The sequence below is a fragment of the Caretta caretta genome, chromosome 6 (assembly GCF_965140235.1).
Source record: "Caretta caretta isolate rCarCar2 chromosome 6, rCarCar1.hap1, whole genome shotgun sequence".
Classification (NCBI taxonomy): Eukaryota; Metazoa; Chordata; order Testudines; family Cheloniidae; genus Caretta; species Caretta caretta.
In genome coordinates this window covers 47,823,531-47,841,779 of record NC_134211.1, presented here as the reverse complement: position 1 = coordinate 47,841,779, position 18,249 = coordinate 47,823,531, and the positions used below count along the sequence as shown (strand labels likewise).

Sequence of the window (18,249 nt, the reverse complement as noted above, 5' to 3'; positions counted from 1 at the left end):
TGTCATTGACTCTCCTTGCACAGTGTTTTACACCATGGGATCCTGGCCTGGCTGAGGACTCTATGCATTACCATAATAAAATAACAAACATTAGTAACAAGAAAACAATAACAATCATTAACACTCTAGCATCTTCAAAGAACTTTACAAGCATTAATTAATAATATCTAATGAGTTAAGTATTTACACATTAATTAAAGTCACAAAATAACCTTAGGGTTTAAGTATATATTGTTATACCCTTTTTGCAGATGGGTTGGTAAAGTGGGGCAGAGAGAGACTGGGACTGACAAAATAAGTATTTGCCATGGGGGATAGGACCCAAGAGGCCTGACTGTTGTATACCTCCTTCCTTAGAGGTTTTTAAGGTCAGGCTTGACAAAGCCCTGGCTGGGATGATTTAACTGGGAATTGGTCCTGCTTTGAGCAGGGGGTTGGACTAGATGACCTTCTGGGGTCCCTTCCAACCCTGATATTCTATGATTCTATGATTCTATACCAGCTCTAACCATTAGACTACTTTGCCTGTTGCCAGTGTTGCCTGAATAGGCATTAGACTGCAGATTGCCTGTATAACTGCATGACTCTGTTAGCAGAAATAATCTGTCCTGGGCCTTTTTATTCTGATGATGAGTCAGTTTCATCCACAGCTGTATTTAAAAAGCAGCAAATACCTGCAAACTTAGAATTATGTTAGGCTCTCCCTTTTCTAAGGACAAGGGGCTGTACTGCTCTGGAAAGGGCAATAGGGGATGGGATTGTTAGTAACCAGATAGATGAGTGCCAGTTTTCCTTTCAGGGCCAAATAATGATATCCTCATACATGCAGTAGTTACCTTAGTCCATAAATAATAGCATTGGCTTCTGTGGGATAGGAGGGCTCCTAGAATAGGGTATCGTTCCATAGGAATAAGAGTATCAGAATCTGGCCCAGAATTGTTTGACACACTAACCACAGCCCTCCAGTGGGTCTTTTAACTTTTGAGGACCAAGCTACAGCCACCCAAAAAAGCAACAAGATCTCAGTCCTGGCTGCCATATTGCTGGAGCGTGTCGGTCCCGGGATATTGGAGAGACAAGGCGGGTGAGGTAATATCTTTACCTCACGCAAAGTGTCTCCCTAAAGGCCTCTCCTGACAACCCCGAGGGCCAAGGAGAGAGAAGGGACTTGGTTGGGACATGCCACACACACAGTAATATGTGTGCATCTCACAAGAGGGGAAAAAAGGACATCATCTAAAGTTTGCTTAGGTTTAGCGAAGGTCAGAGATTTTCGCACCTAGGTGAGCTGTCATCTGGCTCGGGGCAATTCTCTTTCCTCTCGCATCTCTTGCTGGAACAGCAGGAGTGCTTGCTGGCGTGAAAAAGACTAAACTGTCCTCGGGGGCTATAAAAGAGCTGAGTCACAAACAACTTTTTTCTGTTGCATATTAATTTAGGACCATCCAAAATTGTTCTGACATCCTCCCACCTGTTTGTTTCTGAAGACATCGAAAAAGACCTAGGATGAGGCTAACCGAGCCTTTGTGACTTGCCCTTATTAAAACAGTTACAGGTTTATCAATTCTTACCTTCTGCTCCCCTCATTTTGAATATTGTGTTAATATTTTATGCAGGGAAATGATTCCAAGGAGTGAATATATCACATTCAAAGATCAGAAATCAACTGTATCATTGAGACAACACTGCAATACTTAAGTGAATGTGAAGAGATTAGAAATCAGCTGCATCACTAAAATACCATTCAATATTTGTAACCAGTGTTGAATTCTGCATTGTCTTAAAGTAATGCAATGTATCCGATTTCTTAAAGGGACACTTAGAATCCAAAAAGTTAGTTTTACTTTCGAACGTCCTTTGCCTCTTTAAGTTTTCCCCTCTGTATTAGAGACTTAGCCCTTTGGTTTAATAAATGCTTCCTCCCCCCCTGCCCCCCCCCTACCCCAGTTCTTTCATTTTTCATTTCTTAAACCTCCCATGCAACAACTATTTTGGCTTTTAATGAAGGGAATTTTTTTGCATCCAGTAAACTGTAAACCATGTCGCCTGGATACAGCAAAAGCCGAAATTCCACAGATTTCCACAAAGTCAGACATTGTGTTGAGGGAAAAGCGTGTTGGGCATTCTTTGATTTTGGTGTCCTGCATTAGCATTTGTAACAAAGAAAGAAAGAAAGAAAGAAAGAAAGAAAGAAAGAAAGAAAGAAAGAAAGAAAGAAAGAAAGAAAGAAAGAAAGAAAGAAAGGCTGCGTGTGATGAACGCAAAATGTGACATTTTCTTTTTTAAGGTTGGCCTTTCCTGCTAGTTGAAAAAAAAAGTCCCCCTTCCTCTCCCCTCAAGACACGATTCGAAGTTGTTTAGCATCTAGGGGTGATAATCTGACTTCTGTTGAACTGGATTGAACGCTGCAGCAAAGAGCAGTAGGTGGTGATGTAATAGGTACCAACGCACATGGATATATAAATATCGTGGCTAGGGCTAAAGCGCTATGGCTGAGCAGCTATAGAAGAAGATCAACACTTCAGACAAGACTTCTGGAGTTGAGATCAAGTTCAGAATAAGATTCAGCTGAGTCGATTCCCCCCCCCCTCCGCTTTTCCTCCCCTTGCTCACAGGATTTCTTCCCCATGCAACCTGACCAGGGAAACCACAGCTCCTTTGGTGACTGAGCTATTGGGATCCCTCCTTTGCTACTTCGTCTCCCTTTTTTTCTTTGATCTAAGTATAAAGTGGGAGCTCGGAGGCGAGTGTATTTTTAGAGCAATTGACTCCCTTCTAACCACGTGTGCTGCCCATGTTGATCAGGATGACTCTCCCCTCGGCCTTCTTGCCAATCTTGCTCCTGGGACTGCTTTCGCCTTGGGTGGTGCGCTGCGTTCCTTTCTCTGCCCAGCACAACGACACCCTGGAGTGGCGCTGGGAGACTCTCTTCTCCCGCTCCATGGCCAGGCTCCCGGGGGAGAGGAAAGAGATCAGCCGGGACAGTGACTATCTGCTGGGCATCAAGAGGCTGCGACGTCTCTACTGTAACGTAGGCATCGGGTTTCACATCCAAGTCTTGCCAGACGGCAGAATCAACGGGATTCACAACGAAAATCGATACAGTAAGTTGCTTCTTCTTCTTCTTCTTCTTTTTTAATTTCCCTCACCTTGTCAATTTTCCGGGGGGCGGAGGGGATTTACGACAGGGGGGCTTTGGCACTTCGAAGTGCGTCTCACCTGATTCCTGACATTTCAGCTGGTGACTTTCATAAACTCCCCTTCTTAGAGGGACCAAATGAAAGAGTTGTGGGGCTCTGTAGTTTTTGGAAAAACGTGGAAATCAGCTGAAGGGCACTTGGCTATATTGGCACTTTTCCTTCTTGGTGCCCTGTTCGGAAAATAGATTCGCTTTCCCAGCGTGTGTTGCACTTTGTATATTAGAGCCTTCTGCACAGAAACACACAAGGGCCCCTTTAGAGGGAAAAATTATTATCGCAGCTGGTTACCTAGGTATTGTGAGCGGCTTACAGAAAGCTTTCCAAAGTCAGCTGAAAGTCGGTCCTAAGAATGCACGGTCAAACTCGAGCTGCATCGACTGACTTCCTTGAGCTCAGGTTTGAATTGGGTTATCAAGTCCCCCAAATCAGTGGCATTGGTCCTGCTGAAGACACCAGGTTACTAAGTAAAAAAAAAAAAGTGCTTAGCCAGCAGTCCCAGCGCCTTGGGTTTGAAAGTCCACATGTATATGCTTAAGCGGCATGAGCATTGGAAATCAATCAGGGGAAATCTTTTTGTTCATGTCCTTTCCTCCGCCCCCAAGGACTTGTTTTAAAAATAATGGCACTGCAGGGCTCTGATTGCTTGTGTGAGAGCGATTTATGGAGGAGGCTCCTGTGTATGGATAGAATTGCTTAAAGCAATATTTTCCCTGCTGTCGAAAATAATCAGGTGTTCTGCCCACGTCAGCATCTGGATGCTCAGCACCACAGCGTGCAGGGTGTTCCTCCCCACCCCCAGGTTTTCAAACAGTAAATTGGGATTCCTGAGTCAAAAGCAACTCTCAAGCGTTAGCACAGTCCAATAGAAAAGCATCTGTTAGTGACTTAACCCTTTGGCCCCATGACTTTATCTGATACCCAACTGAAACAATAGGATTTGAGGTTATAAACAGCATGATGACAAATGTTTGATTTGCCACAAACTTATTGTTACTTATTTTAAACTGAGCAATGAGTGAGATTCCTCGTTCCCGTTTAAAATATCGGGGTTGTTTTTATTTTTGATAGAGCTGTTTTATTCGACTTTATCGAGCCACTGAATGAGAGCGGGATTCAGTCTTTAAAGCACAGGGGGAAACCTAACCCACATAATCATCTTGAAAAGTTTCAGAACTGTTTCATCAAGAAAGCCACTGTGAAGTCACGTATAGAAGCATGTGGGTGATGTTAGGCAAATAATCACGATTTAGCCTTAATTGGAGGGAATAGGTTTGATATGGCCACTGTTCGTGTTAAATGAACCCACAATAAGGTTAATACATGTATCTATATTCTGTGTGACTCCATATGCATCGTTTTTCACCATAGGTCTGCTTGAAATTTCTCCAGTGGAAAGAGGAGTGGTGAGCCTATTTGGTGTTAAAAGTGGACTCTTCGTAGCCATGAATAGCAAAGGCAAGCTCTATGGATCTGTAAGTAGCATATGAGATACTGAGTGACTGGATACATGACCATATCAATCCCCCATGAAGAGCGCCTGTGGTATTTTGGGTTTAAATCACCCAAGCCCCAGTCCTACACTGCATTGCTCATCGAAGTCACGGTCTCCTTGAAGCACTCTGTTTTACTGTGAATGGAAGGGGCACTGTGCAGAGATACTATGGGAGTAGCGCCTTTCATGTAAATGCCATTCTTTGCATTTCTAGCCACTAGATGTACTTACTATCCTTCCTGGTGTAAAAGTCACTCAGCCAGGGACCACCCATATTGTCAAGTTTATCCCCAAACACAGTCATCGTTTTGTTGGGCAATACCACAAGCTAGTGTGCATAATAATTAATTAATTAATTGCATACAATAAATAAATACTAAAGCTCTCCAAATAGGAACCGCTTCAATCAGGCATGTATATCTGCTCAGTTTCTCTGAGGGAACTTTAATTTGTGACCAGTCCCACCTGCGTTTTTTGTAATCTTTTATGACACCCCAAATCAATACCTACCCTGATCACTCTTTGTAAATGCTGCGGAACTGTCACTCTGCTCCGATGATGGATAGACAGTCATCAAAACTCCCACTGCAAAACTCCCTCTTATTAAAAACAAATTTGATCTGTTCAGCCAGAATGAAAGTATGTCTTGCATTTTTACATTGGATTTTGGGAACAAATAGTGGACAGGATTTCATTTTTTAAACCCACTTGGTGCTAAAAATAATAATACAAGTCTTGTTTCAGGTCACTTAGAACTTTCCCTCTGCTTGTTGCCTTCCCCTTTGTATACGTTTCTGTGGCCAGCATCATTTCAGTCCTATGATCCCGTATGTAGAATTCTGCTTTCAGACTGACTTCTCTATCAATGACTTTTCTGATTCATGTCTTTCCGCATTCATTTTGAAGGAGTTTTGGTCACACAAGGGCCCAATCCTGCACCCCCTAATTCCGGCAAAGCTCTAATTGAAGTGAATGGATGTTTTGCCTGAATGAGGATGTGAATATACAAAGTAACTGGTTTAGGGCCTGATCCTGCACCAGTGCAGTCAAGAGGCCATTTTGCTATTGACTCCAGTCGAAGTAGTACCAGGCCTTCAAAGTACAACAGCTCCTCTGTCATCATCTCTAATAGGGACATCAAGCAGGCGTCTTGGCTGCATTGTGTGCCCTGGGTGTTCTAACCTCCAGTGCAGATTTAACTACAGCAGGTCGAGCCCTTATTTACAGAAACTAGTGCTTAAAATTAATAATAGATATAATCCCATTAGTTACTTTAGTATCTATCAGTGCCAGCCCAATACTGTCCTAGTATCTGTATCCAGGAAAAGCACCTGCCTCCCTTTGTATCCACATAAGAAATTATTTCACCTGCAAAGAAAGAGTGTCCTTGCCTTACCCTTCAAATCAGTTTGCTTTCCTGGTCTCTTAGCATCAACGGATCCAAATTTCTCATTCAAGATCAAGTTTTAAGGAAGAAATACTGTCAGTTCTGAAATGTTCTGGGTACCTTGAAATTCTTCCCTCTTTCCTATCAAAACATTTTGCCAATATTTAGAGGGTCCTGAGCTCTGAAATATCCTAGAGAATGTATTGTTGGAGGTGCAGCTAATGTTTTTGGAAGCCAAGGGTTTCTGTATATATTAAATGTAATCTATTTAATATCAGAAAGATCAATGGGCCTATTATTTAAATAAGGTGACTTGAAGGAAGGTTACATCCTGCAAAACTTCCACTGACTTCAATGTAAGGTCTGAAAGTCAAAATCCTGATCCTCGCTAATGGGCAAAGTCCCATTGAATAGATCTACCTGAGGAAACCAACAGAATTTGGCCTTAAATTTATACAAGCTGCATTGCCAGCTGTGTTAAAATGTGACACATTTCCATGGTTGTGTAGACAGACTACTAGATGCTTTTAGCCCCTTCGGACATATCTGATTGATCTGGATTTTAAAACCCTTGATGAATCCATGGTTTCTCAATGGGATGATCTCTTCAAAAGATCACTAGGGGGAAAATCAGCTGTGCATTTCCCTTCATCAGGCCTACACCTGTTGGCAATAATATTTCCATGCCTGATGTTTAATATTTCCTCCCTCCTTCCTCCTCCTTTGCATTTCAGACCCATTTCAATGATGAGTGCAAATTCAAAGAGATTCTTCTGCCGAACAACTACAATGCTTACGAGTCCAGGATTTACCCTGGCATGTACATAGCTCTGAGCAAAAATGGAAGAACAAAGAAAGGCAACAAAGTGTCTCCCACAATGACAGTGACACATTTTCTTCCTAGAATCTGAGCCATCTTCCTTCAGACCTACCTCAGCACAGGGGAAGAGACAAGCCACGCTTGGGGAAAACATGGTGCACTTTTATTGGAGAGTTTTATGCAAGACTAGGTGTAAGATATTTAAATTAATTATTTAAGTCTGTATATATTGCCACAAAATTATTTATAGTTCTGATTTTTTTTATTTCTAAAAACAAGCAAACAAAAAACCCAACCCAAGGTATTTCATTTGATGGTGCAACTGTAGAAGACTTCTGCTTTGTGGTTTATTTAACTTTTTTTAAATTTATCACAGGTGTGCTGCTATTATGTGTTTTAAAACAAGTGAAATTCGATTCCTATATTACAATGTTTTGCACTGTTTGTGTGTTGTACAGTGTTTGTTGGTGTACACGTATTTGTTTGTTTTATTTTTTAACCCACCACCACCAGATAAGGTCTTAGTCTTTGAAAATGAGCTGTGCAAACCTTTCTCAGTTCTGATGCTAGCTTGTAGGAACTTACAATGTCTGACCTCCTTTGTGCAGTGTTGCTATTTAATTGAAATGGTATCGGTTTACTTCTGGTACAGAAAGTGCAGTGTTGAAGTACTACCCCACAAATCTGTTTTTAGATCTGCCAGTGCTGAACTTTGAACTTTCCTGCAGTCAATCTTTGCAGAGCTACTAGGCAGTAGAGACCCTTAAACAACTATATAAACTCATTTTTTTTCTGTTCAGATAAATAGGAGCATCATTTCTTTTGTGACCCTTAGAGAAAGCTAATATTACATATGATTGCTTTGCACATGAGGTCTAAAAAGTGTGTCAACCCCTCCCCTAACAAACACTGTGAAATATGCTACCATGAACTCATTGTGTTTATTTATTCAAATCAAAATTCCTTCTTCAAATTTGTAGACTACACTTATTTTCCAAAGCCTATGAAACTCTATTGCTCCCATAATTTTTAAATATATAGTCAAAACACATTTTCTGGTTCTTGAGAAACCCAAGCTCTATAGATAGAAGTCAGACTGGTTTTAAGTGAGTAAAGCTGGTCTATATTATTTTTAAAATGCAGTGTTTGGAAGGAGAAATATGCTGCTCTTTTCTATGTCTCATTCCCTGACAAAGTTAATTAATTTCTACCTCACTAATTCTTGAAGCCAGTCTCCTAACAAAATCTGCATAGAAGGTGCAAACTTTTCTCTTCAGTATTATAATTCCAGGAAGGGGGTGGATCTTTGCAATCCCAAATCTCTATTTTTCCATATGTAGCCAGAAGTATTTAAGATAGAGTCAGTTGCATCCTATTTGAGCCTTGTCACGTTTGAGCTATCTTTACCCAGTGATTTACTTTTAGTAAGGATAATCATGGTGAAAATATTTGCAGACAGCTGTCAGGCTGCAGCACTATATGGTCATCAAGTAACCCTATATTTTTCTTTCTATATTTTGCAAATGTAACCCATGTCTCTAAAGTAATGAAGGAAAAGGCAGGTTTGATCATGAAAGAAGGGAGAAAGGAGACCCTGAAATGATGGTAAACTTTTAATTTTTTTATAAAAGTGAGACTTCATGATCTTAAGTTGAAACCAGGCCTGATCACAATGTTTAGTGAATAAGTTTAATACTCTTACAGGATGTTTACAGACAGATAATCTTCCAAATTCAACTAATCATTTTTGGACATATACAAGTCCCAAGGCTGCAGAAAATTTGAGTTCAGCATTTTTTCTTTCTACATTCCTATATGAAAAGTTTTTGTTCCACTAGAATCACATATGCTTGCATATATACTGTACTTACAAATGACCTTGAAAAGTAAAGCTACTCACCAAAGTTCAGTGAGATCAGAGTGTAGCAGGACCAGATTTTAAACCATCTACTGCTGCTGTTCAAAAATAAAACCAAATTAAAAACAAAAAACAAAGCCAAACCTAATGAAGCACCTAGGAAACATGGTACCTAAGGATTTCTCTGCAATTTGGGGGTTTTCTGTACTGTCTCTGTTTTCTATATTTGAGTAATCATCAGTGTAAAGTATCAGAGGGGTAGCCATGTTAGTCTGTATCCACAAAAACAATGAGGAGTCCAGTAGCACTTTAAAGACTAACAAATTTATTTGGGCATAAGCTTTTGTGGGTAAAAAACCCACTTCTTCAGATGCATAGAGTGAAAATTACAGAGGCAGGCATTATTATATTGACAATAATGCCTGCCTCTGTAATTTTCACTCCATACATCTGAAGAAGCAGATTTTTTACCCATGAAAGCTTATGCCCAAATACATTTGTTAGTTTTTAAGGTGCCACCGGACTCCTCGTTGCATCAATGTAACTTTCGCCACTACCTCTGAAACTTCACAATTCTTCCATGTTTCAGAAAGCAAAATCAGACTGCAAAGAATTTGTCTGAAGAATGGTTCTTCTGTGTCACCTTTCACTCCATTGAAATCCATAACTGACAGCCTCATTCTAGATGTATTCAGAGATAATTGTTGTAACTTCCGAATATTGTTGTAAAATCTTTATATTGATGTTACATGGTATGAGCTTTCACCATTTACCAGAATCTGTCTGTAGTTTTATACAGGTGCTGTTCAATATTGTGGTGTATGTGCTGTGCACATTTAAATGCATAATAAATGATACACGTTTACACTAGAACTGATTGAAGTTATTTAGAATGGACTTCATTCCTCCTATGAAAGACAAGACATTATTCCTCTCTTTTAAACACATGGGCACCTTTAAATAATATTTACAAGAAGTTGTTATGCCAGATGCTCCCAGCATGCTCAATTTTGTAGTCCTTACTCAGGCAAAACTGTCACTGAAGGCACTGGGAATTTTGCCTGAGTAGGCCCAGGTTCTTGTAGCTGGTTTTAAATGAGCACACTTGCATTCAAGCCAGATCCATAATAATAAATATAAACTATCAATGACAGTAGCAAGAATAGTAGTCACGAGAGACCCAAATTGAAACTGGAGCCTTATTTTGCTAGATTTATACAGACTTGTGGTAAAAGATAGTCCCTGCCTCTTAGTCTGTCTAGGAGTGATTCTTGATAGGTTTTCACCTGGCTTTAATGAATGCTATAGTCACTCCTTGTGGCAGGCATGCTTCAATGAAATAACTGATTTAATATTCTCTGGTCCTATTTTCCTTTGCAGCTGTTCATTGTGCTGTTGCAAACATTTATTGTAATGTCCATTGGGGGAACTATTAGAAATCAAGTACTCAGTGGTGCTCATCTGGCAGGGTTCCTTCTGGTCTATTTTTTTCTCTCAGGTTTTAATCTATACTCAGTTTCTCAGAAAAAAATGTCTCTCTCTCTCTGTGTATATATATATATATATATACACATATATATATCTGCCATGAGAAAGGCAATATATAAGTTTGATTCTACACCCACTGACTTCAATGGGAGTTTGTCTAACTAAGAACTGTGTAAAACCGGAGGTAACTCACCCACACTCATCCAACCTGAAAGCAAAAACTTACCATCTGACCTACATGGCCTACATGGCCAATCAAAATAGCCTGAGTTTCACATATTCAATCTTGCATACTCCCAATGAATTGCTCTCAAGCAAATCAAAAACCAAGGAATTATCTGGTGGACCATTTTAAACAACTAATATATTTGAGAAGATCACGATCAGTCCAGAAAGAGAAAAGGAGGCAAAATATAATGAATGTATATTTGTTATGGATTTTTCACCCAAATGTACTGTTAACTGGTGAGGTATGATGAAGTCCTTTTCTGCCAGTTTCACCCAAATAATTAGAGCTCAATGAATGAGGTATTTGATTAATTTCCACTTCTTTTTCTATTTGAAGAATGTACATTAGCAGATCCTGATTTTCTATTATTTATTAGTTATTTAATAATATTTTATGGATAACTGTGAAGTTTGTGTACACCTCAGGATTTGAAATTCAGAATTTGAGTTGTGTTCATTAGTTGTGGTTGAACAACTAAAGTCACTCCAATCCTGCAAAGACTTGATCCAGTGTTTAACAAGCATGTGACTAGTCCCACTAATGTCCATGTGTAAAGCTAAGCATACATACCGAGACTGTAGGCATGGTGTTATTCCTGAGTGTAGAAGTGTAACTCTTATAATCAGGTTTCTGGAGTGAATGTTCCCTGAAAGAATTTAAAATTTGTTTCCCATAAGCATGCAAAGATGCAACCTTAGAGTTTGCTTACTACTAGCATTCATGCTTGTAAAACTTTTTTGCACAAATGTTTGAAGAAAGTAAGTGCAGAGGTGGTGTGAATACATCTGGAGCAAATATATTTAAAAATACAAACAAGTGTTTGCAAATGTTTTTTCCCCCAGCTCTATAAATAAGATAGCACTCATTACATAAAATAAGCTTATATATTCCCAGGTAGAATGTAATTGATAATAGCTCAGGCATGCTGATAATTAACAAAAGTGTGTGTTTAAATATATTATTTAAACAACTAGAGGACACACACGCATCCACACACACACACACACACACACATCTATCATGATTATGTCCTGTAGTTGTTTAAGTTACCAGCATGCCTGAGCTATTATCAATTATGTTCTACCTGAGAATGAAACTATGTAACAATCTCTATTTATGACCACTGAGCTCATAATATGATGAAACATAAATATCAACAACAGTAGAAAAAATGAATGAAATTACTGCTTAACTACCTAAATGAAACTGTACCTAATGATTAGATAGAGCTGAATTTTTTCCAATGGAAAGGTTTCCCATCAGAAAATGCTGATTCACCAACCTTATCAGAACAGAATTTTCAATATTTTGTTTCTAAATATTCATGTATAAATTATGTTTTATTCTATACTATATTATAAATTATACTACAAATAACATTTTAAAAGTCAATGTTTCAATTTTATCAAAACAAATTTTTTCAACTGACCCAAAACAACAAATTTTGTTTTGCTAGAAATTTTGAAAATCAGTGTTTTAGTCCAATACAGAGCGAACATTTTTTTCAAAATCACACACATCTTTACAGTACTACTAATAATGAATCCAAAATTGATGAGGGGTTAAGTACCATAAAACTGAAATAGACTAGTGCCCAAAGAATATCTCTTCAAAAGTAACTGTGTAAACAACTGAGATGAAGACAGACAAGGTGCGGGAGGAAATATCTTTTTATTGGATGAAGACAATAAGTTAAATTAACTGACAGTCTCAAGCACAAATTTACTCTTCTCAGGACAAAAGGGCATGAAAGACACCTGATCTCTGGGCTGCAAGGTCAAGGGAATTTAAATGATATGCTGCCATTTCATTTTTTGCAGATCTGTGTTTGTGTCTCTTACTGTGGGGAGCATTTGTATACCCAGGCTTCTAAATGTGGTCAGCGTTTAACCCATAGACATGTCTACAGATAGTTCTATACTCAAGTGTTCCCTTGTCAAGCATGTTTTGCTCTGACTGTTCAATCTAGATGTACCTTCTTAATTGGACATAACTATCATGATTATATTTATTATTTACATAGTACTACAAATACACGTAATGCTTTCCAATAAGTATAATGAGCAAATGAAAAGTCCCTGCCCCAGACTGATCACAATTTGAGTGCAGAAAGCAGATATGATCCAGTGAACAAACATAAGGGACTTGCTGATCAGTGTGCTGAGGTTCCGTCTGGCAGATGAGCGCTCTCACCCTCCACTTTTTGGTCTAATTGTGCTCCCACCAAAGTCTGTGTGTCATGAATCAGGAGATGGGGAAGAAAAGTCAGGCCTAGTGGTCAGAGCTGGAGTCAGAGGCTTAAAAAGCACCAAAGGTCAGAGCTGGAGTCTGGGACCAGGAATCAGAGCCAAGGATCAGAGCCAGAGTCAGCAACCAAGCAGGAGAGCAGGGCTGGAATGGACTGGTCAGGACAGGAGGCTGTGAACTAGGCAGGTACAGGGCTAGAGCAAAGCTGGAGCAGGGCGGGCACAGAAGAGCTTGCAGTTGTGGGCATGTGCATTCAATAGCCAAAGATCAGTTATGAGTGTTGGGCTTAATCAGGTGGAGTAGTCAATCAGACGGCCCTGCTGTGGCTCAGCTGTGCACATAGGCATAGGCTGCCTGGAGACAGGGAAGGAACATTTGCAAGTCCTCATTCCTGACACAGTGGGGATTCTAACTAGACCTTTTTTCCTTAAAATCTCCCTCCATTGCTTCCACCAGAGCTAACAATGGTTGAGTCATTACAGTAGACTGGCTGCCAGGGGCTTGACCACCATACGCTCTAAGCTCCTGCTCAGAGAAGATCTAAATGACATGGTGACCAATGACAAAGTTCTGGTAGAGCAGCCTATGTGTAGAGCCGTCTACACTACTCCTCCCAACATTGCTAACATCAGTGTAGCTGCACTCCAGGTGGAAATGGTGGGAAATTTCACGGGAAAAGTCTAGTGTGGGCAAGGTCACTGGACATTTTGTCATTGACCAAAGAAGGTGTAGAATCAGTCCTTAGACCACTGAGAGTTGAGACCATGCAACACAGTGCAGGAGTTGCTCAGCATCTCACAGGCTGAAGCCCACATCAACATGTGGCCTTATAATCGGATGCTTCAGGAGAAGGTGGAGTTTTCTTGAAGAAGAGGAGGGAGGGTACATTGCATAGATTAAGAGGGAGTGAAAGAGTCTAAAGGAGCATTCAGGAGAGAGGTTTTAACAGATTTGCGGAAATGGAAGGAAGCATAGGGTACAAATGTAGTAGGGTTGCCAATTTTGGTTGGATGTATTTCTGGAGATTTCATCACATGACATAATCTCCTGGACAATCTTGGAGGGTTGGCAACCCAGTGTCCATCACTAAGTATGGTAATTTTGTCAATGTCTGTCCTGCAACGTGGTGGTGCCGATCCCTGCTTAGACAGTAACTTAAAAAGAAGCTTGAACTTTATGTGGAAAAAGTTAGGAAGCTAGTGCAGAGATTCAAGAAGGATGAAAACATGGTCCTACTAGCAGGAGAATAAACATATCTTGATAACAGTGTCAACTCAGATTAACAGGGATGTGCTTGAGAATTAGAGGTCAGCTCCAGAAGCAAACTTCTACCAGTGTTGTAGGGTTTGGGTCCAGAGTGTTGTTTTGATCCATTATAGATAAAGGAGACAGCTGCAACACTCTGATCCAGATATTACCTTCAGCAAAGTTTGGGAGTCTTCATATATGTCATTTGGGCTCAGGCCTATGCCTATGCATGAAAAATACAAATCTTCAGTTGAAAGTGCAGGGGCTATACATAGAGTGTATAATATGCAATATGTATAATATCTGCCCTTACTTCTCATATCTTATAGTTGACTGGTACAATGGAAGTCACATAGCCCAGCAACAGAAATGATTTGTCCAGGGTTGTGGAAGGAGAGATGAAACAAGGACAGGGAGTAAGAGGAAAGGGAGAGGCAGAGGACAAGGAAGAGAATGGGACATAGAGGAAGGGGGTCAATGGAGGTCACAGGTAACCAGGGAAGATAAGGAAAGGGTAGTGAAAATGTGGGTACAATATAGGAGAGGAGCACAAAAGAAAGGGAGTCAGAAAGGGTGACAAAGAATGAAGAAAAGGAAACACACTGAGGAGGCAGAAAAAGGCAACCAGGGTGAAAGAAGGGGACGGGGATAGAGGGGGAAGACACACAACAGAAGAAACCAGAGGAGACAACATGGATGAGATAGGAAATATTCTTCCTGTCAAAAACAGCCCTCTTTGAACCAGAAGGACAAGATGGGTGAGGTAATGTATTTTATTGGACCAAGTTCTGTTGATGAAAAAGAGAAGCTTTTGAGCAACACAGAAACAGACAACCAGGAGGCATTGCCATACAAGAATTGATTCAAATACTGGGCAGGGCAGGACTTTTCAGGGAAGCTGGAAAATAAGACTAACAGAAAGAGGTAAGAGAAGGGGTTACATTTCCATTGGCCTTAAAATGGTTTCAGAATATTTCAGTTAAGAAAAATCTGAGGACACCACACAAAATTGAGTTTCTCCCTTGGACACCTCTTCTCCTGATCTCTCCCCTGCTTCACAGCTCCCCGTCATTTCATTCTGAATCAGGGCTTGTTTACATGGGAAAGTTTTACTGGTTATTTCAGCATAATTATACCTGTATAGTTAAATTTATATAGTTATACTAATGTAACTCCTAGTGTGGACACTCTCATTCCAGAATAAGAATGGCTTTTTTCAGTTTAGCTTAAACCCCTTCCAAAGTGACATCCAAGCTAAACCTAAAAAAAGCATTCTTATTCTGGAATAAGAGTGCACATACGAGAGTTATACTGACATAACTATATTGGTATATAGTCACACTGTCGCTTATCCTGGTATGACTTCCCACAAAGACAAGCCCTTAGCTGCAGCACCAAGTAGCCTTTCCACTGGAGAAATATTTGCAATGCATGTCCTCCCTGTCAGTGTGTTCCCATCCCAGTGAGGGCTGGAGGAGGCCTAAAAGCTGGAGGAGGTCTGAGGACTGGAACCATTGGAGTCTGCATTGGGTTAGTAGGATTAATATTAAAGGAAGCACTGAAGCAGTCTTGGCACTGGCTCCATGGTGGAGTAGGCTAGTTCCTATGGAGGCAAAACAGCTGATCCTGTCATTTAGATACAAACCATTGTGGTCCAGCCCACAGGCAAGTCTGACTCATCATTGGGAGAAAGGCCCAGTTCAAGGAGTCAGTTGATTAGCCGGAAGAGTGAAACAGAGGACTACAAAATAAGTTTGTGGAACAAAATAATCAACACAGAGGGTGATGCACACACATAAATGTACTAATCTGCTGAGCTTCTTTCAGTTAGAGCTGTGATAGGGTACATTTCTTTCAATACCCTCATTCAAGAGAGTTGCAACCAGTTTCCTTTGGGATTCCAAACACTCTCAGATTCTCCATCTATACTACAAGGGGACTGGCATTAAAAATATTCCCAATGGTGGTTCTAGAGCTCCTACTCTTTTACAGTCGTATGATTGATATTAAACAGCTGTATTGACCATTGGCTAACATTCCCAAATACATTTCTGGAAGCCACTGGAAGCAAACAGATATAGCTGTGGAGTTAATGCAAAAGGATGTAAACAGTAGCTCCCCAGAAGCCAAAGCATTTTGTCAAGTGGCTTTGACACTTTCCAAAAACCTTTAAACTGATGAAGAGTTGATTTGTACTTCAGAGGTAACCTGATTAACCACCAGTTTGAAACTGGAATATGTTAATTGGTACAAACATCACTAAATCACTTTCTTTAACCTGTATAAGATAGTGTGAATGAGAGACAACAAAGGTCAATAAAGCATGGGGGGAGATAAAAAATGGTGCTTGGATCACTTGTGCATGTACTGACAGTAGAATACTGGATGATTAGTAATACAAAATAAAGTTACATACAAAAAAAGTATTAAAGGAACATTAAGGTTACAAAGTCCAGCACTCAAATGTGAGGAAAGCCAGAATTTATGTTGCCCATGCAATTTAAATCTGCCTTTTTTGTGGGCATGCATTAAGAGTCTTTAATCACATGATCACTTTTTTTTTTACAGGACTCCTTCCTAATTCATTGTACAGGATGGAGAGTGCTCACTAAATGAGCAGGTACTTAAGATTTTATTTTATCTTCATTGTTAAACCAGTGATCCCAGGCCTCACTTACAGCGCATTATTCAAACCTTGCTCTGAAGGTAGAATTATTAATTTCTTCATGAGCTATCTATGGCACTCATCGCTATAATATCTGAGTACTTCAAAAACAGTAATGAATTTATTTTCACAACACCCTGGTGAGGTAAAGGGGGGAGCACATTTTACAGATGAGAAACAGAGGCATAGAAACATTCAAGTCGGAAGTGTCCACTCATTTTAGGTGCCCAGTTTGAGACTCTAAGGACATGATTTTTTCAGAGTACTTAGCATTATACACACTTTATACATTCAAAGCACAGCTCACATTGACTTCAGCTGCAGCTGTGAGTGCTCAGCATTTCTGCTAATCAGACCCCAGGGTCTCAAGTCAGGCAGTCAGAAAATGAGGAACATACAATTAGTGACCACCTGTGAAAAATTACGCACATAGGAACTCTGGCAGAGTCAAGAACAGAATCAAACTTTCCAGGGCAGCATTCACCTTCCTTAACCATGAAGCCATTCTTTCTCTTCCTGCCAGATCCCCTGCCTCATTCACTGCACATATTCCAGGTTTGCTAATAAATAAAATGGGGTCCTATAGACAACAGCCGCCCTGTCCCATCTCAGTCCATCCCCAGCTATTGCTCCCAAGCCTAGTCTCGACCCCAGATTCCTTGCCCAGACAGTCCCAGTCTCCCACTCCTTGGCTCCTCATCTCATGTCAGTCTTCCCCTAATACTGGCTCCCGGTCCCCCTCACCAACTCCCAGTCTCCCCCAACTAGTCCCAGTCTCCCTGCTCCTATTTCCCTCCTGCCCCCCAGTTCCCAGTCCCAATCTCCTTTCTCAGCCAGTTCCCTCCCTCCCTTTTCCCAATCTACTCCCTCAACCCTTCCCTCCAGTCCAGTTCTTGTCCTCTCTGCATTTGCTTCCTCCTCCACACTGCCTGAGGGCCAGCAGGGGGAGTAGTGATAGGCTCCCTGCTATCACTTCCTGTGCATGATGGCCCCCTGCATCTTGAAGGGCTAGTGGCAGGCAAAGTCCTTCTCAGCCCCTCTAGCCCTGGGAAGGAGCATGCCCAGTACAGATGGACTCTTCAGGGAATTTAGCTCCCAAGTCTTTACAGAGCATGTCTGAACTGAGATTTTTTCAAAGGTTCATAATTTGGCCAAGTTTATGCAGATTTAAACAGGGATAGCAAAAACTACATCCCTGACACCAGAGTGAGCTTCCTGACAAATTTCCTGTCCCTGCTCCAAAGGGTACAGGCTCTAGATCAGTGGTGGGCAACCTGCAGCCAGTCAGGCTGATTCGCTGGTGGGCCGCGAGACAGTTTGTTTACATTGACTGTCAGCAGGTATGGCTGCCCACATCTCCCAGTGGCTGCGGTTCACTGTTCCCGGCCAATGGGAGCTGCGGGAAGCGGTGACCAGCCCGCATCGCAGGTTGCCCACCCCTGCTCTAGAGCTTCTCAATGAAATGGTTGTCAGAATTTTTTTTTTCCATGGGTAAAACAATGTTTTTTCCCCTAGCCTCAGTCTCAGAAATGCCTGAAGCATTTTTCTTGAAACAAAACAAAAAACTGAGGCAGACATCCAGTATGACAAATTTCCACCCAAATCCAGGCAAAGT

The 18,249-nt window shown here is 40.8% G+C and overlaps 1 protein-coding gene across 1 annotated transcript; it reads left to right on the top strand.

The window, feature by feature from the left end:
* The first annotated feature begins 2,648 nt into the window (after positions 1-2,648).
* FGF4 (fibroblast growth factor 4) lies at positions 2,649-9,069 on the top strand. The gene is made up of 3 exons (XM_048854152.2): positions 2,649-3,104; positions 4,569-4,672; positions 6,814-9,069. The coding sequence occupies exons 1-3, from the start codon at positions 2,795-2,797 to the stop codon at positions 6,988-6,990; spliced, it is 591 nt and encodes a 196-aa protein (XP_048710109.1). The 5' UTR covers positions 2,649-2,794; the 3' UTR covers positions 6,991-9,069.
* The last annotated feature ends 9,180 nt before the right edge of the window (positions 9,070-18,249 follow it).

Coding starts and splice junctions, on each gene's coding strand:
- FGF4 (XM_048854152.2), top strand. CDS start 2,795: ATGTTGATCAGGATGACTCTCCCCTCGGCCTTCTTGCCAATCTTGCTC. Junction 3,105..4,568: donor TCACAACGAAAATCGATACA/GTAAGTTGCTTC, acceptor TTTTCACCATAG/GTCTGCTTGAAATTTCTCCA. Junction 4,673..6,813: donor AAGGCAAGCTCTATGGATCT/GTAAGTAGCATA, acceptor TTTGCATTTCAG/ACCCATTTCAATGATGAGTG.